General features: G+C 47.3%; 4 protein-coding genes across 6 annotated transcripts; 3 read left to right on the top strand and 1 right to left on the bottom strand.

Moving 5' to 3' along the window:
* Positions 1–366: 366 nt before the first annotated feature.
* Positions 367–5,348, bottom strand: LOC101766256 (nucleobase-ascorbate transporter 12). Its single transcript, XM_004970581.2, has 10 exons — positions 4,751–5,348; positions 4,571–4,668; positions 4,307–4,477; positions 4,071–4,171; positions 3,436–3,571; positions 3,287–3,337; positions 2,898–3,185; positions 2,361–2,595; positions 1,952–2,238; positions 367–928 (listed from the first exon to the last, which is right to left on the bottom strand). Exons 1-10 carry the CDS (start codon positions 5,208–5,210, stop codon positions 707–709), a joined length of 2,049 nt encoding a protein of 682 aa, XP_004970638.1. The 5' UTR covers positions 5,211–5,348; the 3' UTR covers positions 367–706.
* A 5,795-nt stretch (positions 5,349–11,143) lies between these two features.
* Positions 11,144–17,152, top strand: LOC101765840 (GABA transporter 1). Its single transcript, XM_004970580.2, has 6 exons — positions 11,144–11,423; positions 13,012–13,242; positions 15,419–15,516; positions 15,624–15,810; positions 15,906–16,036; positions 16,159–17,152. Exons 1-6 carry the CDS (start codon positions 11,303–11,305, stop codon positions 16,771–16,773), a joined length of 1,383 nt encoding a protein of 460 aa, XP_004970637.1. The 5' UTR covers positions 11,144–11,302; the 3' UTR covers positions 16,774–17,152.
* A 139-nt stretch (positions 17,153–17,291) lies between these two features.
* On the top strand, positions 17,292–22,940 carry LOC101764761 (probable 3-deoxy-D-manno-octulosonic acid transferase, mitochondrial). 3 transcript variants are annotated; one of them, XR_002677735.1, is made up of 14 exons: positions 17,292–17,583; positions 17,728–18,087; positions 18,185–18,227; positions 18,675–18,797; positions 19,002–19,121; positions 19,202–19,280; positions 19,429–19,545; positions 20,539–20,636; positions 20,952–21,042; positions 21,147–21,266; positions 21,360–21,430; positions 21,709–21,924; positions 22,027–22,100; positions 22,809–22,940. XR_002677735.1 is itself a non-coding variant. In XM_004970577.2 (13 exons), the coding sequence occupies exons 1-12, from the start codon at positions 17,468–17,470 to the stop codon at positions 21,892–21,894; spliced, it is 1,524 nt and encodes a 507-aa protein (XP_004970634.2). In that variant the 5' UTR covers positions 17,292–17,467; the 3' UTR covers positions 21,895–21,924; positions 22,027–22,460. The 3 variants fall into 3 exon arrangements, 2 of the variants coding, with proteins under 2 accessions (XP_004970634.2, XP_012702009.2); XM_004970577.2 differs by lacking the exon at positions 22,809–22,940 and having other exon boundaries at positions 22,027–22,460; XM_012846555.2 differs by lacking the exon at positions 22,809–22,940 and having other exon boundaries at positions 22,019–22,460.
* Positions 22,851–24,429, top strand: LOC101765166 (isoprenyl transferase). Its single transcript, XM_022826599.1, has 4 exons — positions 22,851–23,240; positions 23,341–23,408; positions 23,605–24,110; positions 24,214–24,429. Exons 1-3 carry the CDS (start codon positions 22,881–22,883, stop codon positions 24,062–24,064), a joined length of 888 nt encoding a protein of 295 aa, XP_022682334.1. The 5' UTR covers positions 22,851–22,880; the 3' UTR covers positions 24,065–24,110; positions 24,214–24,429.
* The last annotated feature ends 842 nt before the right edge of the window (positions 24,430–25,271 follow it).

Below are 25,271 nucleotides of genomic sequence, written 5' to 3'. Positions count from 1 at the left end.
TGGCTGACTTGTATAGCGAGTGCCCGTGACAGACAGTAACCAAGATGTCAGCTAGCAAGAACATATAGCTTCAATGCTTCGTGGATAAACAATTGAGAAGGCTAACTGAAGCGACGAGAGCTCCTACCTACAGTTGTTGGGTCACTTCCATCCTCAGCTTCCAAGGCCTTTTTGCTGTAAATAATCTGGTCGGTGTGACGAAACTAAATTGCATTTACAAGCCTGACAAGTGAAGGTGATACTTGATACAGAACCCGGCCTTAAACAGCACACCTGGGATGCAGATTCAGCACGATCTGAATTCCAGGTAGGTGTACGGAAGGCCTAAGGCGGCGGTTCTGTGGTCAGTGATGACTACAAACCAACTGGACAGAACAGATTTCTGATTCCTGTGAACCTAAGTTAACACAAAACCAGATAGAGTTCAGGTGTAGCTCATATTTCCTTTTACCCAGCTATCGCCTATACAAATTGATCTCTCTAGGACCAGCTAAATAACAGAATAACAAAATCCGTCAGCGATGATATACAGCAGTCTCAAAGTATCTGAAAATCTAGATGCACCAGGACTTAACTAACCTAAGGAGTAATATAGGATATACACTAGCTTGGTCACGAAATAGTCAGTCATGATTAATGACTAACCACTCCCTTCACTTGAGATGCTGATGAACTTGGCCGAAGCTACAAACTACCCAAAATTGTGCTATAGGCCAACACACTTCACCCACCTGAACGCTCGTCCAATCTTGAAAGGAAGTTCATAGTCTTTCATGAAAGCGGATTCTCTCTTCGCAGCCTCTGCTTCTGACCATACATACAAACCCCGCTCTTGGCGGCCACCAGGGACTGTGTTGTCAAGTATGAGAGCAACCAGAAATGCAATGACCATATTGAGTGACAGTAACGTGTTAAGGACATAGTTCACCTGAAATGCAAGCAGATAAGTTAAATTGCAGTCAAATATTTGGGTATAACTGAGACTGTCAACATCGCACTATGAGTTGTACAATGAGTTGGTAGGATAGCACATGCTTGCTGTTGTAGTACTGTGTCTCTTTTCTTATGAAATAATAGGCTGTACTAATGTCCTAACCATATATAAGGCTGGATTATAAGTACAGGTCGATAATTTAGGCGTTTAAATCTGAAGCATCATAAAGATCAATTTAATCTTATATTTCTTTGTCCTTTTCTAGTGCAAAATTGTCAGCAGCTGGTAGTAACAAAGGGGAAAACAGTAAATGGAAGAATGTGGTGGAAACCAGTTGACCTGGGAGCAAGATGAGATTCATGCTCAGGAGGACAGTAATATAATTCCCCATACTTCAAACTTGAATAACCAAATATGTACTGGAGTACATCCAACATCTGATATTTTACACTTTTACCCACTAGAATTATTCATACTTGACTAATATTCAGTTGAAGCATATAGCTTGAACAACCAGACTCTGAAGCATATAGTCCCTTCAATTAGTACCTTCCTATGCTATATTTTTTTTTCTTTATCCATTTTTTTTAAAAGTTGAACCATAAACCCCTAAACTACTTCATTTGTGAAGCATATAAATGGTCGGTAATTTTGGCATAGGAAAAAGCTAGGTGGTTTGCCATGCTACATGCCAGTGGCGATTCTGCAGTCAAAGGCAAGCCAGCCGCAGAGGCTGGCTGGTGGCAGGGGAAATTGGCAGCAGGAAGGGGAATGGGGAGAGGGAGATACACTGGGTTGGTGGTCAAGGCAAGTAGCACAAAGGAGAGGGGTGCTGACAGCAGGGTGGGAAGTGTGCGGGATTAGCAGCTCCTAGGCTCCACTTAAGGTTACAGTTTCTTCCTTTGCCTGGCTTTCAGGCCATAATGCCCATCTTTTTTTTACTATAATGCACATATAAAAAGCACAATAGGATAATGAAGTATTCTAGTGAAAAAGATTGAAAGTTTGAGTACATACCCCACCAGATCCGGTGTGAACAGGTCCGTGAGATGCAACAATGTATGGCTGAAAGTAAGTTGGCACTGATGAATTTGTGCTAGGATGTACACCATATTGTTGGAAGTATGAAGGAACTGATAGGGACAAGAACAAAGACAGCCCAACTATAATACTGTTCCTGGAGCTTCCGGTTGCACTGTAGCGAAGATTGGACAAGCCAAGTGCACATAGCATTGCCCACATGAAGCAAAGGAGAGCAGCAACCATAACATCAGGAATAGAAGCAATGAAGGCTCCAACTTTTCCTACAAAGGAATCATAGTTACAGTGATAAGCAAGAAGCATGTCTTTTATGTTTTACTTTGGTGATCTTTGCTCACAGCATGAGAAATTTTTCACCAAAGAAATTGTGAAATAAGTTTCTTACCAACAATAGAAAGCAATAGCAGTAAAATAGCACCAAATCCAACTGCTCTTCGACTACCCATTTTAGTCACAGCAATTGTGTGTACGTTCTCTGTTATCGTTGCCGACCCAACTCCTGTACCCCAAAGGCCAGCCAATATTGTAGAGACACCTTCAACACCAATACCCCTGCTAACGACTCCAGAAGTCGGTGGCCTTGTGGCCACAAACAAAGATGATGCATGGTAGGAACCAACCTTAATTTGAAAAGGCACAAACATGTTAGTAGATAGATGGACCTGAATCAAGAATACATTGAATTGAAGTCAATGGTTGCTTCTGAATTTGAAATAATAATAATAAGTTGCTCTTTACTAAGTCTACTAATTTCTACGCACCATCAGTTGAGCAAAACAAGTGACAGAGAAGAAAACCAATGTCAAGTTGATCATAGAGTATACAAATGTAGGTAGGATAATATGCCAATGGTTAGATGTTATCCAAATAATCTATTGATAGTTTATTATGAAAGTTAAGAATACCAAAGGAATCAACTTACAGAATCAACAGAAGCAATAATTGATACGACACACATCACAAGGCCCATTTTCCAACTAAAAACTGGAGTGCCCCATTGCAATGGATATGGAAATCTGAACCAAGGTGAAGATCTTAAGGCATGCGAAGTGTCAACACGGCAAGATTTCATCCTCAATACATGCTTCCGACAAAAGGCTGACACATTGTTTGAGGCCGGAATATTTGCATCACAACCTTTGTAGCTATAAACTCCAGTTGCTGTGAGAACGAAAGCGATGGCCCATGTGATTCCTAATCCAAGAGGAACCTAAGGAGACAGCATCAGTAGATCAGAAATTAGCTTCTCATACTAACCACCATGCAGCACAAATTCACACATTCAATCAATATTATAAGACAAAATCTTACCGCATAAATAAGAAACACTCTGTAGCCAAATAATTTTATTTTCCGGAGGTACTGCCACAAGTGAAATAGTTAAATGATTAGAAAGGGACAGCGTTTCGTAATTCACATTATATCACACCGGTCTAAAAAGTGATTCCCTGCATACTCACAAGTGCAAAAATAACCACCATCAACAATTGCAAAATGCCCATCTCTATACATGTGCCTAATTTAGTGAAACCATAACTGAAAAATGAAAGTCCAACAGCTGCAACAGTTGGTGAGACGACAACTGGATTTATCACCCTGAAATCAACAGATAAAGATAAGAAAACACAAATAAGGTAGACATCACCTGAGCATTACTACTTGTCACAATAACACATGGTGAATTGTGCCACAAAAAGACGAGGTGCATTGAGTAAATGTATTAGTCAGTAACAGCGAACGTGAAAGTATGTTTTGGCTGGAAACAAACAGTTTACACTGACACCTAGTGGCCAGCTCATAATTACAATGACCCTTGTAGCTTTTAAGTCATCTACATTCAAGAATATGCCATGTGCATTGTTTATACTGTATGGCCATGTGAAAGATGATTCCAAGCCCATGCAAAAGGTGTTCTATACTTGAAATATCTGGCAAGCAAGAATGAAATTTCAGATCAATTTTTATTTTCCCTAAGTGTGCATGCCATCTAAACTAATTTTCAATTCATTCACTGTTAAGGTCAATCATTTGTTTGCATCAAATTGGATGGACAAGAAAATGGCTTTGTGTTTTATTAACAAAAAGCGAGGCACACCTTAGAAATAGTGACATGAGGCCTGTATATCCCAAGACCACTTGGAATGCACCTCCAATTATTATAGCTCCTTGCAGGTGTTTCATTATGTGTTTAAAATTCTGCAATGAAATGCAAATTGTTAAGCTCAGTCAGGACTGCTAGAGGACAAAGACCAAGCAAACTTTGCATGACTGCAACATTTGCCATGCTATAGGTACTACAACACCATAACACGATTCAAAATATATGCATACATTGTCATTGAGGCCAAAGAACTCCGGGGAGTTTATGATCGCGAGTGCAGGAGCAAGGTATACAAAGGATGGGCCCTGCACAAGTGGCAGTCTCGTTCCAACAAACATGTGCAGCAATGTAGTCATCCCTGTGACGAGCAACACCGTGGACACCACTGCTGCCGTGTCATCCTAAACGATACATATCCAAACAGCAGCCCTTAAGTAACATACCCACTAAATCAGTCACAGCAAGAAATACTACAGGATCAATGCCACACTCACTGCCGAGCCGCCCATTGCAGGAATCATAACGAGAGGGATCAGGATGATGGAGCCAACCATGGAGATGTAATGCTGAAATCCGTATATCACAAGAGGAACTGCAATACAGTTTAAAAAAAACGCTCAAATTAGCACAATACTTCGCACGTGCATGTTTCTCTTCCTTGATTGAGTACTTACATATTCCAGGAGTGTCACGAAGCTCGTACTTCACATGAGCCGGCCGCTCCGGCGTCTCCTCCTCCTCCTGTAGCTGCGGAAGCGACGGCGCGGCCGCCTGCCCATTCGGCCTTACGCCATCGGAGTCCCTCCTCCGCGTCCTCGTCTGAGGAGGGGCCGGCGGGGGCTGCCGCCGCTCGCCATTTCCCGTGGCGGCAGGAGGGGGCGGGAGGGCGGAGGTGGGCCGGGCCGGCGGGCCCGACTCCAGATCGGCAGGGGCCTCAGCGGGGCGAGGGAGGGGGACCTGCCCGGAGTTGGGAGCGGACGCCGAAGGCAGGGACTCGCCGGAAACGCGCGAGTGGAAGCCCGTGCGCTTGGCCCAGGAGAGGGGCTGCGCCTGCGGCTGCGGGGGCGGCGCCGGGGGCCAGGGCCCGGGGCGCCCGCGGCGAGGCTGCGGCAGCGCGCCGGACGCGGACGACATCGCGGTGGGGCGGGGTACCGCCGCCGGCGAGCGGCAGCGCTTGGGGAATGGTATGAGCTGAGCGGGGAGTGGCGGTGGCGAGGGTTTTAGGGGGAGTGCGGTGCGGGGCGGTGGGGTGGCGGAGGGTGGAGGCAGGCAGTGAGCTGGACGCCTCGGACGCGTACAAATCCGTGCGTGCGGAGGCGGAGGCGGAGGCGGAGATTCTGCGGACGCGGGCGGGCGGGGCCCGCGGGTCAGGGGACGTTGCGGGGTGGGTTCTTGCGGCGTGCGTTTGAAATCGGGGATAGGGGGTCAGTGTGTGACGGGTGTGGTTTTCCGGGTCAGACGCGGGTCAAGTGACGAGTGGTGCGTACGTGACTGCGAGGTCGTACTCGGTCGCTGTTTGGCGGCTCTCGTTGTTGGCTTGGCACTAGCAGAGTCTGGCACGATAAGGTTCAAGGTTGGATTACGCATCACCTCCACTTTACGTGGTTATCAAAAACACCCACTTCCTAGTGAACTTCCAGTGTGCATGATGAGTTTTCCTCTCTCTTTATATATAAAGCGAAATATTTGGCTAATCATCGTTGATTTGTATCATCAGTCATCACGGTAAAAAAAGTACTGCACGGTAAAAAAAGTACTGCATGAATTATTAAGTCTGTTCGCTTCAGCTTATTCAGCCGACTTATCAGCTACCAAACAGTATTTTTCTCTCACAATAAATCAGTCGTTTCAACTTTTCAGCCGGCTTATAAGCTGAAGCGAATAGGCCCATTAGTTCCTCCACATGTCTTGTAGTAAAGGTAGAAAAGGAGATAATAGTTTCATCGTCCCTCTACACGCTATGGGTACCCATGCCTAAACATGGATTAAGTTTTCCTAACACTGTCGTCTACTAGGCCACTACTCTGTGCGGAACCTAGCTACCTCGCATACATATCCCAGATATCATCGTCTTGTGAGCTGCTTGTTAACCCCATGTATACATGTCGATCTTGAACTTCACAAGCTTTAGCGTTGTTACTATTAGAGCAGTGCATTTTAAGGGAATAGCTCCTGTCACATCGAATGTTTTGATACTAATTAGGAGTATTAAACATATACTATTTACAAAACCCATTGCACAAATGGAGGTTAAACGGTGAGACGAATCTATTAAGCCTAATTAATCCATAATTTGATAATATGTTGCTACAGTAACCATTGCTAATGATGGATTAATTAGATTTAATAGGTTCATCTTGTCATTTAGCCTCCAACTGTGTAATTAGTTTTATAATTAACTTATATTTAGTCCTCCTAATTAGCCTCCGAATATTTAATGTGACGCAGACTAAAGTTTAGCTTTAGATCTAAACACCTCTCTAAGTGTGCTCTTATCGATGTGTTGTTCGCACTTTTCTTAAGAAAAAGAAGTCAAGGGATAAAACCCTAGTCCATATACATTAGTACAGCAGGGCAAAAGTTTTGATTGTTTGCTTCGCAAAACCAAAAAAACACAGAGAGAGGTGTTAGTGTTTATACAGCGCGTACAGCTCACATACATGATACGCTGTTACAGTTTACACATCTCAGGATCCAACACCCAAACTCCCAAAGTTTGGGTGTACTGGGAACGGAAATAACTGAAAGATTACTGGGAACAAAAAAACCCTGAAAACTGAAATCTTTTTGTACTGTGAACGGAAAACTGAAATGAGGAATCTTCCATTCTTCACATATAAGCATAGTCTTCTAAAGTTTGGTGGAATTATGGGGCTGAGTTCATCAGGCTTTGTTTGGGCTGAGGCACGCTACTAAGTTTTTTTTTTATAATGGCCCGCTACTACTTTGATGCTAGAGAATTGTCCTGTCGGGCATGGGCTCGCGCTGTTGGCCTTGTTTAGCTCAGGTGTTTTTTTTTTTAAAAAAAGTCTCTGAAAGGACCGGGCCTATTTTCTGCACTACAGAGCGCCATTATCTATTTTGTGTACATGGCACCATTTGATTCACACGCGAGGCAGCTCATCTTCTTCCTCCGCTCGAATCGTCGGTGTCTCAGTGACGGATATAGATGTCCATTCGGGCTGCCCGGCCCGGTCCGACCTGGGCCCGACAAGACCCGTTAAATTTCGTGCCGGGCCTGACCCGTCACGATGAATTCGTCGTGCCGGGCCGTGCCCGCCCACGGGCCTCACCGGCAGCCCAAGCACGGGCCCGAAAGGCCTTTTTCGTGCCGAGCCGACCCGTAGAGCACGGCCGAAATTGGGCCCAATAAGGTACACGGGCCCCCACGCTGCTGCCGCTCCCCGCAGCCGCAGGCTGCAGTCGGACCCCTCGCCGCCGCCATCGCCGCTCCTTGCAGCCGGCCCCCTGCACCACCGCCGGACCTCCCCGACGCCGGCCCCCTGCGTCGCTGCTTCTTCCGCTGCCCACGACGCGGCCGGCCCTCTCGTCGTTGTCGTCGCCGCCGCACCCCGCAGTCGGCCCCCTCGTTGTTGTCGTCGCCACCGCACCCCGCAGCCGCCCCCGCGACACCGTCGGACCTCCACACCGCCGCTCCCACTCCCCGCGCCACCGCGGCGGTGGAGGAGGCCGCGAGGGAGGAGGCGGCGCCAACGGCGGTGGAGGTCATAAGGGAGGGAGGCGGCGCTGGAGGAGGCCGTGAGGGAGGGAGGGAGGGAGCGTCGCCCGCCGAAGATGGCAATAGAGAGGGAGGCGGCGGTCGGAGCAGGCGGAGGGGAGGTCGGAGGGGAGCCGGGGAGGCGATAAGGACTAAGGAGATGGCGGCGGCGTGGTGGACTACTGGGAGGCGATAGAGATCGGGAGTCGGGAGATTGGGAGATAGGGTTGGCCGGCTTGACGGGGCGGCAACGGGCCGAATGCTCGATTTCGTGCCGGGCCGTGCTGCCCGTCGGGCCGAGGCAGCAGCCCATGCCCGGCACGAGTTAGCGGGCCGGGCCAGCACAAGCCCGAAGGGTGATGGGCCGGGCCGGGCTAGGTGCGGGTCAAAAAAAAGGCTTCGTGCCGGGCTATCGGGCTACGGGCTGCATGTACATCTATGGTGACAGAGAAGAGCAGACCGCGGGGTTGAGGGAAAGGTTGGATTTTAGGGGTTCGAGATAACTCTCTCTCCACCAATACACAGAAGCCTGAACGAAGGGCTCTTGTTTCTATTTTTCTCCGTCTAATAAAAATTTGCCGCCCTTCTTCAAAAACGGAGGAAGACAAACTGACTGGCTTGTTTGGCTCCAACTGTCCTAAAGTTTAGCACCCGTCACATCAGATGTCTGATACTAATTAGGAGTATTAAATATAGGCTAATTACAAAACTAATTGTACAGATAGAGTTTAATTCGCGAGACGGATCTATTAAACCTAATTAGTCCATGATTTGATAATATGGTGCTACAGTAACCATTTGCTAATGATGGATTAATTAGGCTTAATAGATTCATCTCGTGAATTAGTATAGGGATTCTACAATTAGTTTTATAATTAGTTTATATTTAATTCTTTTAATTAGCATCCGAACATACAATGTGACACTACTGTCAAACACCCTGCGACATTGGTATCGCCGGTGTCGAATCCTGAAATCCTGACTGTATTTTGACGGGACAGGGCGTTCTTCTCTCACCAGATCAATGGTTGGATCAGAAACCTGGATGCTCCACGCTTTTTCACTGTTTTACCAGAACCCACTAACGGCGGTTAGTGGGTGCACTTTTTCACTGAAATTCTAAGCTTTCGCCGCACTTTCTTGTATTTGGATTACTAGCTTTAGACAACTGCGTTATCTGCTCTCCCCCTTCTACGTGGAAAATGCGCGCTCTGCCACTCATCTGGAAGAAGAACACGGCATGCTTTCGCCTACCCAAAATTCCTACAATCTTGGCAAGTCCAAGCTGAGTGTACCCTTTATTTTCATCACAAGCACATTTTATTTTCGGTTGCGGCGTCACTTCAGTTGAGACTTTGGGTGATGTGCACTGGTCGAATGGCATGTTTATTTTTTAGTGGCGAGCAGCGTGTACCTGCAGGCACCGAAGAACGTGTCCCCCATTATACTATGCTCTCGATCTGTGGCTAGCAGTATTCTATATGCAAATTACAATAATCTACTCAGTACTGACGGTCCTCCAGCATCGAAGCAGCATAATATTTTTGTTTACAAGAAGCACGAGGATCCAGCCGGCTGAACCAGTTAGAAAATTGTTTTCGCAGCTGGCCTCGGTTGCCAGGCGTTGAAATACGTCACCAGATTGATTTTCTTTCAACTCAACTTGCAAATACATATACGCAAGTCATCACACAGGACAGATCGCAACAATATCCAGCCAGAGCCATAATGAACGATACTGTCATTATCTACGGTTTTGAATTTACGAATGCATAGTATATGTTAAGCACGGGCCACTACATCCACCAGAGACATAGCACTGACAAGGATCTACACTGTCGATAGCTTGATAGGGATTAGGGAAGCTACTTACATACAGGGCCGTCGATTGCATGGCGCAATAGGTGCGACCGCGCAGGTCCACCAAAAATTAGGTGCTTCCTAATCAGCAATTAGTAACACATTTAATCATAAATAAACCTAGGAAAACAATACTTAATTAGCCCATCACTCCTATCTGCTGTCAGCAGCCGACACAGTTACCTACGTAGTTATATAATGAAATCCAAATATATTTTAATTTATTTGTATTTTCTAAAATAGAATTTCATTTTTTTCGTTTCGCACCAGGCCTCAAAATCTTTGGTACGGGCCTGGCTACTTACCATTACGATCGATATCAAGCTGTCCCGCGTCTCCGTCAGCATCTTTCCAAGAAAAATCACCCCCGATGAAATTAAAACACGTGCCAAGTGACCGTTTTCTGCAGAAAATTAGGTCGCTATGTACTTCTACTTTTTTGTTCTTTGAAGAAAATTATATCACAATGAGCGTTGCTGTCAGAAGTTATTCAGTAGTGAACTTTGGCCAAGCAGTGGGCATGCACACGTATACACTCGCACAACCATGGACTGGTGCAGTACACTGTGCACACCAGCAGGGAGCCTGCACTACTCTCGGCCACTGGATGCGCTATACGTCTCGATCGGTTGCTCCATCCAATATCCATCAACGTTGACGCGAGTGGAAGGAATTAAAGTGAAGTGCTAATCACGCCATGCCAACGTATTGATTATGAGTCGCTGTATGCGCGAGCTAACAAGAGACTCCATTGGACGGAACCAAAAGGAGCAAAGACTTCGGGCATGTTTAGAAGGGTTTAGACTTTTTACATGTTTTGCACAGACGAGGTACTGTAGAGTGAAAATAATCCATATTAATTAACATAAAAATGAAATAGAAGTCGGATAAAACCAATTTTCTTTTAGCTTCAACAATTTTTGACTTTACTAGTGAATCATTTTGAAAGAAGCCACTCTCAAACACGCTCTCAGTTTGGTATTGTGCCCAAATAGACATCGTCTATGTTTTTTTAAAAAAAACTATTTTATTATCCTCACCTATCCATTCCATCTGCTTTACCCCTTATCAAAATTTAGACTTAATTTATTCCCTTAACTATTTTAGTTGGTCCAATCCAATCTATCCCTGATGAGATTTGAATTTTGTCCATTGTGCACAAGCTCCATTTTTGCAAAGATGACTTAGGACATGATGCCCGTATATATTTATTTTTTTAAACACACACACACACACACATGTTTGTCGAAGTTGTAGTCGACGCCATAAATTCTAATCCCCGTATTTTTCCTTGTTAGTTGATGTCGTCATTTGTTTGTGATGGTTGCCGTTTACTCAGTCGCACGCCAAGGACTGCGGCACGGTGATTCTACTCCGCGGTGCGCGCGGGCGCAGCTGCCCGTCCCTTTCGTCCGCTAGAGACTAGAGATGCAGTTCGCACCAGCACGCACCCCGCTCTGTCCATATAAGCTAGCCGCCTCGGCTGGCTCACGCCCTGTGTCCTGTGAGCTTGCAGATACAGCGCACGCAGCCGGCGGGGGTCGTCTCGGCCAGAGCAACGTGCTGCTGTTCGGCAAAAACTAGCTATAGCCACCCTTCCTCTGCTGGCTTGGCTCCACCCCTTCCTTCCACTTCCAGTTCCAGCGGCATGGGGATGGGAGCTGTGGCGGCGAGCCGGGAGGATGAGGAAGCTAAGAAGATGGAGGCCGGCGGCGACACCGTCGGCCAGAAGCTCGACGCCGGCGCGCTCTTCGTGCTCCAGTCCAAGGGTAACTTACCTCTCTCGACGGTGTTTCTTCTCCCTCCATCATCTCTCTTCTCTGCTGCACCTGCACTTGCACCTGCATGCCAAGCGTGTGCTCTGCTTGCCAACCTACGCAACCATCTTTGTGTTTCTTGAGCACCAGAAACAGCTAGGAGCATAGGATCACGGTGAGGCCGCTGATTATTGTTCTTTTTTTCCATGCGCATCCTGGGCTTGGCTCAGCCAGAACTAGCCAGTAGTAAAATCATGGAAATACGGTTGCACATGCGAGCTATAAATAACATGCGGCAAGCAGAGGAGAGATCGAGAAGACGATGATTTGGCCATCTGATTATTATTGTTGTTTTTGTTACAAAGAAAAGGTCCATTGATTGCGTCATCTTGGCAAACGAGTTGGCCACCTGGTGTTATGTTACTGTTCCCACTCTGACCGCAGCCCGACCCCGAGTGAATGCATGCTTGAATGCTCTTGCCAATCTACAATCTACCTCTCCCTCAAGAAAAACAAAATTCTTCACTGTTTTACTTTACGGGAGTTGTGGGATCCTCGCTTTCTTCTTCTTGGGCATGGCTACACGTTTCGTCTGTCCTTTTGCAACCGGGAAAGAAGAAACAAAACAGAGGTGTACTTGCAGCGCCTCTGAGATCCTGCCGATGAACAACACAGACTTGACACCCCTACATGTGCATGCTATACTATCTGTCTCCCGAACTAGGTCAGGCCCCACGTCACACACCTGATTAACTGAACCTCAACCAACAAAAATTGATGCTGCACGGAATGGCGTCTATTTGTGTTCAGTCATGCTGTTGGAGTTGGATCAACTAACAGCGCTCGTTCATTTAAAAGAAAACTAGTTAAATCAAATTCATTCAATTTAGTCAAACGTGTGTGTGGATTCTATTCAACGCATCGGATTATTTTATTTTCAAATATGATGGTTGTACTAGCGCAGGACATCACCTCGTTGACATACTGGTAGCATGCACCCATGTTGCATACCCACTTGTTGATCGGGGCAATAATTGTGGCAGAAGTAGCAGACCGGGAGGTTGGCCAAGTATTTAGCAATAATGCGTTAGTTAATCATACTCGAGGCAATTAACAGAAGATCTTAGTGTAACAATCAAGTGGAGGTACAGTCATACAGTACAGATTGAGTCGCCTGCCGATGATGAGGACCCTTGACGAAGCAAAATTTCCCTCTCCCCCGAAGTCGCATCTTTTGACTCCTGAATCAGAAGACATCGCCGCTTCTGCATCTATCGCTTTTCTGAATTCTGGGGAGACGTGATAAGTGGTGACGTGCACATTTGAAAAGCAGGCGCATGTATCGGTACAGAGATGATATATATTTTATATATGTTCTATATATGTACACGTGTTAATGTGTGATAGCACACGTACTCAAGCTAGCTTCCATGGAAACATTCAAACTCTCTGCGTGCTGCTTCATGATTAAAGACTTCTGGGTTTTGAGCTTTGATTATTAAATCAAATATGAAGTTTTAGGGTTGCTTTGTGAAACAAATTGGTAAAATATCGAGCTTTTTGTGATGTAAATGATGGACCTATGGTATACTTGGTGCAGGGTCATGGCTGCACTGCGGGTACCACCTGACGACGTCGATCGTGGCGCCGCCGCTGCTGAGCCTGCCGTTCGCGTTCGCGGCGCTGGGGTGGACGGCGGGGATCATCTGCCTCGTCATCGGCGCGGCCGTCACCTTCTACTCGTACAACCTCATCTCCCGCGTCCTGGAGCACCACGCGCAGCAGGGACGCCGCCAGCTCCGCTTCAGGGACATGGCCACGGACATCCTAGGTCAGTTCACAATCACTACTCGTATTCGTATATATACAACGTCACTTCTCCATTGCAACCGCATTACTCAGGGCATGTAAACTTAGTTTAGCACTCTCAAATGGAGTGCTAAAGTTTAGCACTTTAGGTTGTTTGGATACTGTACTAAAGTTTAGCATCTTTAGTGGGAAATACCAACATTACCCCTCATTTACTCCTCTTAACAATGGTAGGAAAAAGTGGAGAGGGGACCACTTTTAGCACTATTAGCACCCTTTAGTACCCCTTGGGTGTGCTAATGAAAAAGGATGTGCTAAACTTTAGCACCCCGTATCAAAAATAGGGCATCAGTGTACTGTTCGTAAACAGAGATTAGGCTGGTAACAAAGCGCCCCTTGCAGTTATCATGGAACTCCTGCGTGGTTTCATTGACCGGTAGCGGTAGGTAGCTGCGGTTCAATGCATGATGACGATTGGTTTGGATTAGTATTATCCATCCATTGGCCATAACATGGATACCAGTGATGAGACGAGAAACTGTCATTGCTGGCGCTTCAATTGGTAGCCCTGAATCTACGGGCACGGCGGATGCTCTTAGCGTAGGTATCTGTGTTAACAAAGCTGCATCTGCAAAGAGACGCGCATATTTTTTGAGGCAACAACGGGCCAGCGGCCCACCTGAACCATTTTTCATTAGCCAAATTAGGAAATCAAGTACAGGAAGTCCTTAAGGACCAAAAACAAACAAATGGGGAGTCACGGTGGATCTACATGAAGCAAAGATCGACATCAGGACAGGAGCGGATCTACATCAAGACTCGCGGGAGCACGGTGAACCCAGAGAGCAACATGTTCTCGGAGGAGTGTCAAGATGGCGGCGTCGGGGACCGAAACGTCGTCGAACACCTTCCGGTTCCTTGCCTTCCAGATCACCCGGACGACCCCAAGGCCGCGGTGTGGCCGAGGGAGGGCGCGCACCCGGATAGGACCCCCGCGGTGGATTCAGCGGCGTCCCCGGGAAAGAGACGCGCGTACCAAGGACTTAGAAGTTAAAATAGGACAAACTGGGCAATTTGAATGATCCAGTTGGCGCGTACATTGACTCAAAGAGCTGCGACCGAATCCACTGGCCACTGCCCCTGCATCCTGTACTAGGCGCCACGCCGCCACTGCCATGAAAGCATAACAAATCACGCAGGCAAGATTATGTATCTTGTAGGTAGCATTAGCACTCCTACATCAGTAGGTCATTGCTCTTTGGCCAATCACACAGAGCATCTATCATTTCCCATTTCGCATGCGACAAGTGTATACTAGTAGTATGCGAGTGGCAGCTACGAAACTGATGGGCATTTTTAATCTTCGGACACCCATCATCCAAAGCAGACAGATTGCTTGGACTACTGCTAGATGCTAGCCGCTGTGTTTTCAGACTTCAAGGCACGTGGTCAACGACTAGTGCAGCAGATCGGCACATCACCTTCCAATACTTGATGATACTAACCTTTCAAAAAAAAAAAAAACTTGCTGGTACTCATTGCGGCCAAATAGTTCATATGTCTGCTAGCTATGGTGCTCATGTAGATTACTACGAGTACCGTGGCTTTCAGAGAAAGGTCAGCATGCCAAGAGGACAGGGCACGTTATGTGCGCAGTTCCCCTCGAACTGTGGTATAGTCGGCCAAGGCCCCACGCTGACAATTTTGTCTACGAAACTTACCAGTTACCATCAATATACAAAATAACGTCGCTATAGCTCGCTAATTAGTTCAACACTGCTGTGTCAGTAGGTAGCATCAACCGCTATAGCGTCACTATAATCTCATTATAGCCCGCTACTTCGTACATTGGTTAGAGACTGTAGCCGGCTACTTCGTACATTGGTTAGCACTCCAGAGTCCGCGTACTATAAATGCAAGCGTGTGTCCTACTCGCTCGAGAACGCGACCTGCAAGGGGGAAAAAAACAGCATTGATTATTATCTGCAAATTTCTCAAACCTGAAAGCGTACGTGACATACTGACATCACATACCAGACAGATAAGAGACGACTAGTCAGTCGGATACAAAGAAATACGTACGTGTTGGGAAAAAATATCATCAATTGACAAAGAATCCTGTGATCACACATTTAGGATGTTTTCAGCTAACCTGTTCACTGGTACCGGATAAATTTTGACTGTGCTGACTGCTGAAGGGCCTGGATGGGGAAAATACTACATCGGCCCGATCCAGTTCCTGGTGTGCTTCGGAGCAGTCATCGCGTGCACTCTCCTGGCCGGCCAGAGCATGAAGGTAATGCACCCTTCACACGGGAGTCGGGGCATCGTCCTGGAGATGGATTGCATGAACACAAGAAGGGTCGCGCGTGATTCACGTGTGTGTTCCCACTTCACCTGCAGGCGATCTACCTGCTAGCCAACCCTGGCGGCACGATCAAGCTGTACGTGTTCGTGGCCGTCTTCGGCGTCTTCATGATGATCCTGGCGCAGCTGCCGTCGTTCCACTCGCTCCGGCACGTCAACCTCATCTCGCTGGTGCTGTGCCTCGCTTACAGCTTCTGCGCCGTCGCCGGCGCCATATACCTAGGTACCCTCAAAACCCAGCATTTCCCGTTCATCATTTCAAGCCAAAGGAAAATTCCGGTGACAAGTAGTAATTGTTACGACAATGCAACATGACAGGAAACTCCGATAAGGCTCCCCCGAAGGACTACTCCATCACTGGTGACGCCCAGAACCGTGTGTTCGGCGTGTTCAACGCCATCGCCGTCATCGCCACCACATATGGCAACGGCATCATCCCTGAAATACAGGTAGCCTGATCATCAGAAGCTCTGAATCAAATCTCTAGTCCCTATCCATGGACAATGATGGTTGCAGTGCCAACAACTCCTTGTAACAACTTTGCAATGTGTGAATGTGAGATGTGCCTCAGGCAACGGTGGCGGCGCCGGTGACGGGGAAGATGTTCAGGGGTCTGTGCCTGTGCTACGCGGTGGTGATAACGACCTTCTTCAGCGTGGCCATCTCGGGGTACTGGGCCGTCGGCAACCAGGCGCAGGGAACCCTGCTGAGCAACTTCATGGTGGACGGCGCGGCCGTGATCCCGGAGTGGCTCCTCCTCATCACCCAGCTCTTCACGCTGCTGCAGCTCTCGGCGGTGGGCGTGGTGTACCTGCAGCCGACCAACGAGGTCCTGGAGGGCCTCTTCTCGGACGCCAAGCAGGGCCAGTACGCGCCGCGGAACGTGGTGCCGCGGCTCGTCTCCCGCACGGCGGCCGTCGCGGTGGCCACCACCGTCGCCGCCATGGTTCCCTTCTTCGGGGACATGAACTCGCTCATCGGGGCCTTCGGGTTCCTGCCGCTCGACTTCGCCGTGCCGGCGGTGTTCTACAACGTCACGTTCAAGCCGTCCAAGAGGGGACTCGTGTTCTGGCTCAACACGGTCATCGCCGTCGTGTTCTCGGCGCTCGCCGTGATCGCGTCCGTCGCGGCGGTGCGGCAGATCGCGCTGGACGCCAAGACTTACAAGCTCTTCGCTAACGTGTGAGGAGCGCCGATCAACGCAGAAAAAGTTTGCGTGCGCAACTGATGTAGTAGTTCGCGGGCGCTTGTGTAGAGGTGTGTACGGTGGCTTAAGCACGCGAAAAATGTGTTTTTCTGAGTGCTTACGGGAGTGTGCAAGTAAATCACGAATCTAGTTTGGGGACTGTTCGTAAGTTACTCAGGCTGTCATGCAACGGGCAAAAAGGGATCACCGAATCAGTTCCAACATTGTTATGCTCATCCTCCATAGTCTATACACGCGAGGAGAGTTGCAAAACGTATTGGCCTTTGTCAGCTGTGGAATTCTTTGTGCTCCTTCACTGCCATGTTGTACAAGAGATTACTGAATCAATAAACTTTATGATCGCCTGTTATATGAAAAATGCAGTTGAGACTTGAGAGTACCTGAAGAAGAAAATGGAAATCAGCATTTACAAATTACAACGCGTCACTCGAGTGAGCAGCCCTGCCCTGACATTTTTATCAGCTTGTGAAGAAACGGAAGCTGCCAGCCTTACCCACTCTGCAGTGCCAGCGAGCAAACACCACCCCGCGGCCTGCGCCAGCGGCAGCGCCACCGCCGTCCGCGCGTGGGCGCGGCGGCGCCGAGTTGTAGGTCCGTCAGTCTCAGGCCACCGCGGCATCCCTGGAGGAACGAGGGCCGTCAGCAGCGCGAAAGGGGTAGCGGGAGCCAGAGGATGCACGAGGGAACTCCTAGGAGGCTCACACGGGGCCATGGCGGCGGTTCTAGCGGAGGTCATCGGCGGCAGCGCAACCTCGCCGGCTGCCATGTCGCCGGCCCGAAGTTTTACAGGTAAGCCCCTGGGTATTTACAAATAACCCCCTAATTTGGATCGCGATCCGATTATTTACCAATACTCCCCTATTTGGATCGCGATTATTGATCGCGATCCGATTATTTACAAATTGGACCCTGGTTTGCCGCAATATCTCCTAGTCGGCTCTGCTCCGGCCCTTACGCTTCATTCGATCGACCAGCCGCGATGCCGATGCGGCCGGCCCGCGCGCCGGCACCGGCTGCGGCGCGCGGGCTGTACGAGCTGTACAGGGCGGCGAGCCGCGCGGCAGCGCCGGCGGTTCTCCTGTGGCGGCGGCTGCAAGGTCTGGAGCACCCGACGCGGTGGCCGGAGCGGCTGGGCCGGCCGTCGGCGGCGCGGCCTCGCCCGGGATCCCCGCTGGTGTGGTTCCACGCCGTGTCCCTGGGGGAGGGAATGGCCGCGCTCCCCGTCGTCCGCCACTGCGCCCGCCTCCATCCCGGCCTCCCCGTGCTCCTCACCACCACCACTCTCTCCTCATTGTAGGCTCCCGTTCACCATTGCAATTGCGAGTTCCATTTCTGAAAATTGGTATTATGCAATCGTCCCTTTAATAGCTTTGTCTGGGCTTGGATGCAGTGAAGTTATCAAGGATTTGCTCCCCGAGGGTGTTATATATCAGGTGTGTTGCAGACTGCCCGCGTAGGCGTAGCTTCAGAGCCATGCGGCTGTGCTGGAGTTAGCTTAGTGAGCATTTACATTGTGTTTTTCCTTTCAAGTACATGATAATTTCTAAACTGGGTTGGCTTTATTCGTCTGTTTTCGCCTGTCCATGCCTGATTAATAGTGCTTAATAAGTTGTACAGTTTTTGTTTTTTCTGTCTCAAAATTAGATTAAAGTAAGTACCACTGAAGTACCTAACGAAAAATTCGCAGGATCATTTGCCTAACTCCAGCTGTTAGGCTGGAATATTTGATTGTAAACTATAAGTGAAAACTGAGAGAGGAAAAGTGTAGTTTGTTTAGATGCTGGGACAAGGATTCTGGGATCCTATATCTGAAATGCTTCCTGTGCAATTCTGCGTGCTATTTTTTCCTCCATTCCGACTTCATTTTTTAATGTGTGTAGTTTGCTCCTCTGGACTGTCCTGATGCAATAGACAGTTTTATTGGATACTGGAAGCCAAGTTTGGTCCTTCTTATGGAAAGTGAACTCTGGCCAAACCTCATTATGTCTGCAGCAGCAAATGGGGTAAGTGGCTTTCTTGTAAATCTGGAGCACGATCAGATCTCTGTTCATGATCTTGACCATTTTCTAATTTCTAGTATTTGGACAGACTTTTCTTTAATTTTCTGTACTGCAGGAGCAGGCTTTTTGTCTGGGCTGTTCGTAGTGTCTGTGTCATGCTGTAGACTGTAGCTACTGATTTGCTATGAATTGCCTACTTATCTGCAGATTGCAGTCGCTCTTTTAAATGCCCGCATGTCATTGAAGTCATTCAACCGCTGGTCCGTGCCTCTAGGGTTGCCATTAGTCACTCTGATGCTCTCTAAACTATCACTTGTGGCCCCATTGGTAAGTACACATTGTAGTGCTGACCTTATTTTGAATGTACATCTATTACTGCTGCCATCATTCATATCTTATCGTTGCAGAGTACTATTCAGGCTGTTCGTTTTCAGCTGCTACACACCCCTCCAGGGATTATCCATTTTGCTGGAGATTTAAAATATGGTATGCTCAACTTTTGTCTAGTCTTTTCTGACACTACATTTGAAGTGAAATTATGAGTGATTTAGTTTTAAAGATTGTCTTGGTAGCTTGGAAGATAACTAGGCTTACAAGTCAAATGATTTATATTGCATTTATGTGATTCACATAGCTGTTGGTGATGTTAATGCTGGGGAGAATGAGGTCATCAAAATAAAAGATCTTCAGCAGCAGTTTAGCAATAGACCCCTCTGGATGGCTGCTTCTATTCACAGAGGTGAAGAGGAAGGTAAGAACCCAGGACTGCACCTTTTACTGATTGATGGGTGTATTGTATCAAGCTTCTTCCTTCTTATAAAATATAAAATAATGTATTGTATCATTTCCGTTCTAGTGAGCTGTATAAAAGAACTGTTAGCATTTCACATTTCACAATGACGGTCACCGGTGTAGCTACGCGGAGGCCAACCTGGGCCATGGCACCCCTTGCTTTGGAGAAAGTTCTGAAGAAGTGAAAGCCAGCGCACTAGCTACTACTGCATGCTTGCCACTTTGCCGGTGGTGCTGTAAATTTGCATGCTTGCATGTCTACACCTTCTAGAGCTTGCTCTCAGCTAGCTTTTAACTGCTAGTATGCAAGTTAGTATGGCTACCGGCAATTCATTTATCAATTCTCCTTGACCCTCAACATTTTTTATTGCTTTCTCATGCTACTGTAGAGATCATGATGAAATTGGCCCCCTCTTGACTTCAATCCTAGCTCCACCACTGATGATGGTTACTCTCTGCTGTTAGAATCTGATGCCTTCAACGACAGATCTGTGATGTTACTAAATAATGGTCAGAGTTGAAAGTTTGACTTGCATTTAGTTAAGGATTATGGAGTCAAATATCTAGGAGTAACCTTTAAAAAAAAATCTAGGAGTACTGAGTACTGAGTCATTGGATTCTTCTACATCCTCCACCTTGGAATAGCTTAACATTTTTTCTTTGTTTTAGGAGAGTCGCCTCTGCCATAACTTCATTCATGTAGTTTCTTATGATTGATCTTCTGTCATATCTTTAGTCTGCCTACTCTTCTGTGTTTCTGTCAGTGCGCTTATCAGGAAAAATGGAGTACCATTTGTGAAAACTCAGTTATTTATTCATCCTTTTGCATTTCTCAATGTGGAGTAGCTTTGAGGCATTGCATTCCTACAATATTATTATTGCATTCTAAACATGAAGGAGATAGGTTTTCAGTTTGTCACAGGCCAACATTTTTTTTGCTTTATTTTTTCAGTCATTCTCCGGGTTCATGATGAGTTAATCAAGATGTATCCCACTCTACTACTAATTCTTGTGCCCAGACATCCTCATGACTGCAAGGATTTTTCCTTAGTATGTTAATGGTGCCTTTCTTAACCCTTTTGATCAGCTCTGCAATTTATGAGATATTAACCATTTGACTAGTTGTTTGTTACCCGTATTTTATATCATTTCTTGTTGGATACCAAAAAAGTCAAAACAATGAAATACGCAACGGTAGTTACAGGAGTAACCGACTTCACTGTTTGAAATTGGAATTTCTTCAGCATGAAGATTATAATGCATTTTAATTTAGAGTTCCAACTCTGTTCTGGTATCAGATACCATTCATTTCGGTGTAATATATAATCTGAACCATACCTAATATATATATATATGTTGTTGCAGGTACTGAAGAAACAAAAGGCCAATTTTGTGCTGAGGTCGACAAAGGAAGTGGTGTGTTCAAGCACTAGGGTATACATGGTTGATACATTAGGTTTGTGAACATCTCCTTCTGAAAGTTAATGTGCTCTTGCTGCACAAATTGTGTGTGCCATTTTTGAACTATCTGTTAATGGCATAAAATACCATTGAAAGCAGGGGAATTAAGAATGCTTTACAGGGTCACACCAGTTGCTGTCGTTGGCGGTTCATTTCTACCTGGCCTAGCTGGCCATAATATTTCTGAGGCTGCTGCTGCTGGTTGTGCTGTTATGACTGGTGAGTCCAAGGCATCGGTACTTCATTTTTGCCCCTTTTTTTTTAAAAAAATCACTATATCTGTATGTTCCTGAAGTGAACTCTGGCTTGCAGGACCCCATGTTGGACATTTCTACCACATGCTGCTTGAAATGTGGCAAATAAATCCTTTAGCTGTCAAGCAGGTGACGAGTTCTGCTGCCCTTTATTCCTTAGCTAAACAAAGCATCATTTCGAGAGACTCTAACTATTGCACACCATTTGCATTCTAATTTGATGACTTGCTCCTCCGTAGAAATAATCGGGCAAGATGTCGTATAATGAGTGATAGTTTTTTGGTTCTGGACTTGCTTCTTTTCCTACTAACTGAAATTAGTTGGGCATGATAGAATTCATGTTTAACAGAGGGAATTGGTCCCTGAAATTCTTTCACAGAGTGCCTTTTTTTTTCTTTTCCATTCAGGTGGGGGGAGAATTCGAACTTCTTCACACACTAAAAGAACTGTTTGGCGATGCCAAAACTCTGGGAGCATGTCAAAGAGCTGCAAAAGATGCATTTTCCATTATGTCACATGGAGTTGTGAACCGTGTATGGGATTTAGTCTGTAGGTTCGCCATTGACTTGGAAACAGATAAGTGGAACAGTTGATTCAGCGGGGCCCTCTTGTAATTCTACGCGGTATGCTCATGGAGTCATGGAACGGAGTTTCCCTGATAGTGTGATAATTGGCAATTTGGCATTCACCATATTACCTGCTGCTGATTTATTGCAGTCTTGCAGGGACTCTTTGAGGAGCGGAAATGCAGAGGAAGAACTGCAGCGTTGAATGCGACATGCCACATGCCAGTGACCTGGTGAGTGGTGACAAAGGACACGAATCTCAAATTAAAGGCCCCTGCACACTGCACTCACATGAAACTATAAAAGAACAGTATCTCCTTGTCGTCTACTCGACTTGCTCCTCTCAGAAATTAAAATATATTTCGACAAATTCCTCTGGGCTTCCTGCCATCCTTTTGTTTCCTTGTGGCGTGGGTGATATATTTTGCAATTCTTTAGCGCCAGCCAGCAGATATGTTTTGCACTTGCAGTCCTTGTTCCTTTGTAAAACTTCCACTTTCAAGGTTGCGGGGATTTCAAGGACGATGCTAGTTTTAGTGTTAGATGTCAACTTTTAACTGCATATGATTGATTTAAAGGCGTGCTATGCGTGATTGATGTCCTTTTCTAATCTTGTCAAGTACAGTCTCAGGAAGAAAAAAGAAAAAAAGAAAACGACGCAACGAATTAGCATCAGTCAGGAAAATGCTTTGAGTAAAAACATGCATCTAAACAGTCAGGAAAATGCTTTGAGTATAAACCATTTTATACAGGGCTCGTCAAGTCATCATAGATCAGCATTGCGTCGTTTTCTATTTCTTTTTCTGTCTTCCCCACCGGTCTGACTGTGTCGCAGTGCACAAAATGCATTCGCTAAAAGTTAAAGCCTATTATTACTACGTTCGCGCACAAAATACACGTGCAATACTGTGCATTTGTGCAATGTGAAGTCGTTTCTTCAGTGGGCGTGGTAGCGGTTGATTTTTGAGCTGCGCTGCTGGCGAAGTTGAAGCCAACCAGACCCAGCACAAACCATGAGGCCCAAAGCCGGAGCTCCCATGCCGTTATCCCACTCCCCAGCTGCTACCTGTCAGCTGCTCGCTCCCTCCCGCCGCACGCGCCTTCTCACGCCATGCCCGCGCGCCGGAGCAACGCCGGCGGCCGAGGCCGCGCTCCTCCCGGCCGGCGTCCTGCGCGCGGAGTCGCTGCCGCGGCACGTGGCGGTGGTGATGGACGGGAACGCGCGGTGGGCGCGCGCGCGCGGGCTGCCGTCCGCGGCCGGGCACGAGGCCGGGCGGCGCGCGCTGGAGGAGACGGTGCGGCTCTCCCGCGCCTGGGGCGTCCGCGCGCTCACCGCCTTCGCCTTCTCCCACGAGAACTGGAGCCGGCCCAAGGCACGTGCCTCTTGCCCGCCCGCGCGGCCACGACGCACCGCGGTCTCCTTTGCCTTGCCTCCGACGAGCCTGACGGTTCTTGCCTTGTTGGGATTCGCAGGTGGAAGTGGAATTCTTGATGGGGCTGTTTGAGCGGGTGATCCGCGAAAGCGTCTCCGAGTTCTTGAGGTACTCGCTTCGCCAGTTAATAGCCTCACACTTCGGTCTCTACTGGCAGGCATTCCCGATAAGATGCAGATGCATTAGAGAACTCGGCTACATGGAACTAGATAGCATAAGTCTAGCTGTCAACTTATCCTAGATATATGTATTCTGAATTACCAGTTGATGATATGGCATTTTTTTTTTATTTTACACTTTACAGGGAAGGAATTCGGCTACGTGTAATCGGCGACTCCTCAAGACTACCGGTTTCTCTACAGAAGACCGCGAGAGAAGCAGAGGCGGCGACAAGGAACAACTCACAGCTCGACCTGACACTGGCAATCAGCTACAGCGGGCGGAGGGACATAGTGCAAGCATGCCGGAGCCTCGCGCAGAAGGTGCACGACAGGCAGCTCAGGCCGGAGGACATCGACGAGTCGCTGTTCGCCGCCGAGCTCGAGACGAGCCCCGCCGACGAGCACGAGCTCCTCCCTTACCCGGACCTGCTCATCCGGACTAGCGGCGAGCTGCGGCTGAGCAACTTCCTGCTGTGGCAGTCGGCCTACTCGGAGCTCTTCTTCACGGACACGCTGTGGCCCGACTTCGGGGAGGCCGACTACCTCGAGGCCCTGGTCTCCTTCCAGAGCAGGGAGAGGCGGTTCGGTGTCAGGAGATTGTAGCGCAGAGCAAGACATGAAGAAGGCGTGCTTGAACGGTCATTAGCAGGTAAGCGTTGGTCAGTGCAGCATGATGGGTTTGGGGCTCATGGTGTTTGCATGGTGCGGCTGTGTTTGTTACAACTCACAAATGAGGCTTGGGTATTCTGCAGGATGTCGATCAAGATGCGTAGGCGACTATATTGTAGAGGGGGAAACTAAGGATTGGAAATGTCCATTTTAGAGGTGGTCTGCAGAAGGTGAACACTCGATATAAATCATAGAAATAGTAGTAGAGAATAGAGATCAAACTGTATCTTGAATCTTGATTGAGCAGGTATAACGCAATCAGACAGCCGCTGGAAGAGTAGCATCTTTAGCATCTATCACATCGGATGTTTGAATACTAATTAGGAGTATTAAATATAGTCTAATTACAAAACTAATTGCACAGATGGAGTCTAATTCGCGAGACGGATCTATTAAACATAATTAGTCCATGATTTGACAATGTGGTGCTACAATGACCATTTGCTAATGATGGATTAATTAGGCTTAATAGATCCGTCTCGCGAATTAGACTCCATTTGTGCAATTAGTTTTGTAATTAGTTCATATTTAGTCCTCCTAATTAGTATCCGAAGATCCGATGTGATCTTACTAAAATTTAGCAACTCGTATCCAAACACCTCTAAGATTCTGAATTTGATTCATGCCACCTAATTCTTTATTCCAGTTAGTAAGAGGGAGAGTCAAGGCATAAGATTGCCTGTCAGCCCTGATCGCGATATGTTTTTTCCTCCTACAGTGGAATATTTACTACACTGTCAGTGTATCAGCAAGATATCATGTCACAAAAGATTCAGAATGTCCAAATTCTACAAGTTAGCTTAGGCGGCGTGGCGTTTGGTTACTCGAGCTAAAGTTTAGTCCGTGTCACATTAAATATTCGGAGGCTAATTAGAAGGACTATGAGTTAGTTATAAAACTAATTACACATATGGAGGCTAAACGGCGAGACGAATCTATTAAGTCTAATTAATCCATCATTACAATCGGACACTGTAGAAGCCCTGTGGCGAATGGGGGAAATATTCGGTTTGGAGACTCGTCTAGCAGTATTGGGTGAAGACGGGCCCCAGGCAATGCGTAGTTGTCCAATGTAGCAGCTGATTAGCCAACATGATACGGGGAAAAAGGCGCTGAGATTATCAGAAGGTTTATTTGCGGT

The sequence above is a fragment of the Setaria italica genome, chromosome V (assembly GCF_000263155.2).
Source record: "Setaria italica strain Yugu1 chromosome V, Setaria_italica_v2.0, whole genome shotgun sequence".
NCBI lineage: Eukaryota > Viridiplantae > Streptophyta > Magnoliopsida > Poales > Poaceae > Setaria > Setaria italica.
Note: the sequence above shows the minus strand (reverse complement) of the source record. Positions and strands in the feature narration are given on the sequence as shown.

Coding starts and splice junctions, on each gene's coding strand:
- LOC101766256 (XM_004970581.2), bottom strand. CDS start 5,210: ATGTCGTCCGCGTCCGGCGCGCTGCCGCAGCCTCGCCGCGGGCGCCCC. Junction 3,338..3,435: donor TGGTGGTTATTTTTGCACTT/GTGAGTATGCAG, acceptor CACTTGTGGCAG/TACCTCCGGAAAATAAAATT. Junction 2,596..2,897: donor TTATTGCTTCTGTTGATTCT/GTAAGTTGATTC, acceptor TTTCAAATTAAG/GTTGGTTCCTACCATGCATC.
- LOC101764761 (XM_004970577.2), top strand. CDS start 17,468: ATGCACGAGGGAACTCCTAGGAGGCTCACACGGGGCCATGGCGGCGGT. Junction 18,088..18,184: donor ACCACCACTCTCTCCTCATT/GTAGGCTCCCGT, acceptor GCTTGGATGCAG/TGAAGTTATCAAGGATTTGC. Junction 21,043..21,146: donor ATACATGGTTGATACATTAG/GTTTGTGAACAT, acceptor CATTGAAAGCAG/GGGAATTAAGAATGCTTTAC.
- LOC101765840 (XM_004970580.2), top strand. CDS start 11,303: ATGGGGATGGGAGCTGTGGCGGCGAGCCGGGAGGATGAGGAAGCTAAG. Junction 15,811..15,905: donor CGCCGGCGCCATATACCTAG/GTACCCTCAAAA, acceptor GCAACATGACAG/GAAACTCCGATAAGGCTCCC. Junction 16,037..16,158: donor GCATCATCCCTGAAATACAG/GTAGCCTGATCA, acceptor GATGTGCCTCAG/GCAACGGTGGCGGCGCCGGT.
- LOC101765166 (XM_022826599.1), top strand. CDS start 22,881: ATGAGGCCCAAAGCCGGAGCTCCCATGCCGTTATCCCACTCCCCAGCT. Junction 23,241..23,340: donor AGAACTGGAGCCGGCCCAAG/GCACGTGCCTCT, acceptor TGGGATTCGCAG/GTGGAAGTGGAATTCTTGAT. Junction 23,409..23,604: donor AGCGTCTCCGAGTTCTTGAG/GTACTCGCTTCG, acceptor TACACTTTACAG/GGAAGGAATTCGGCTACGTG.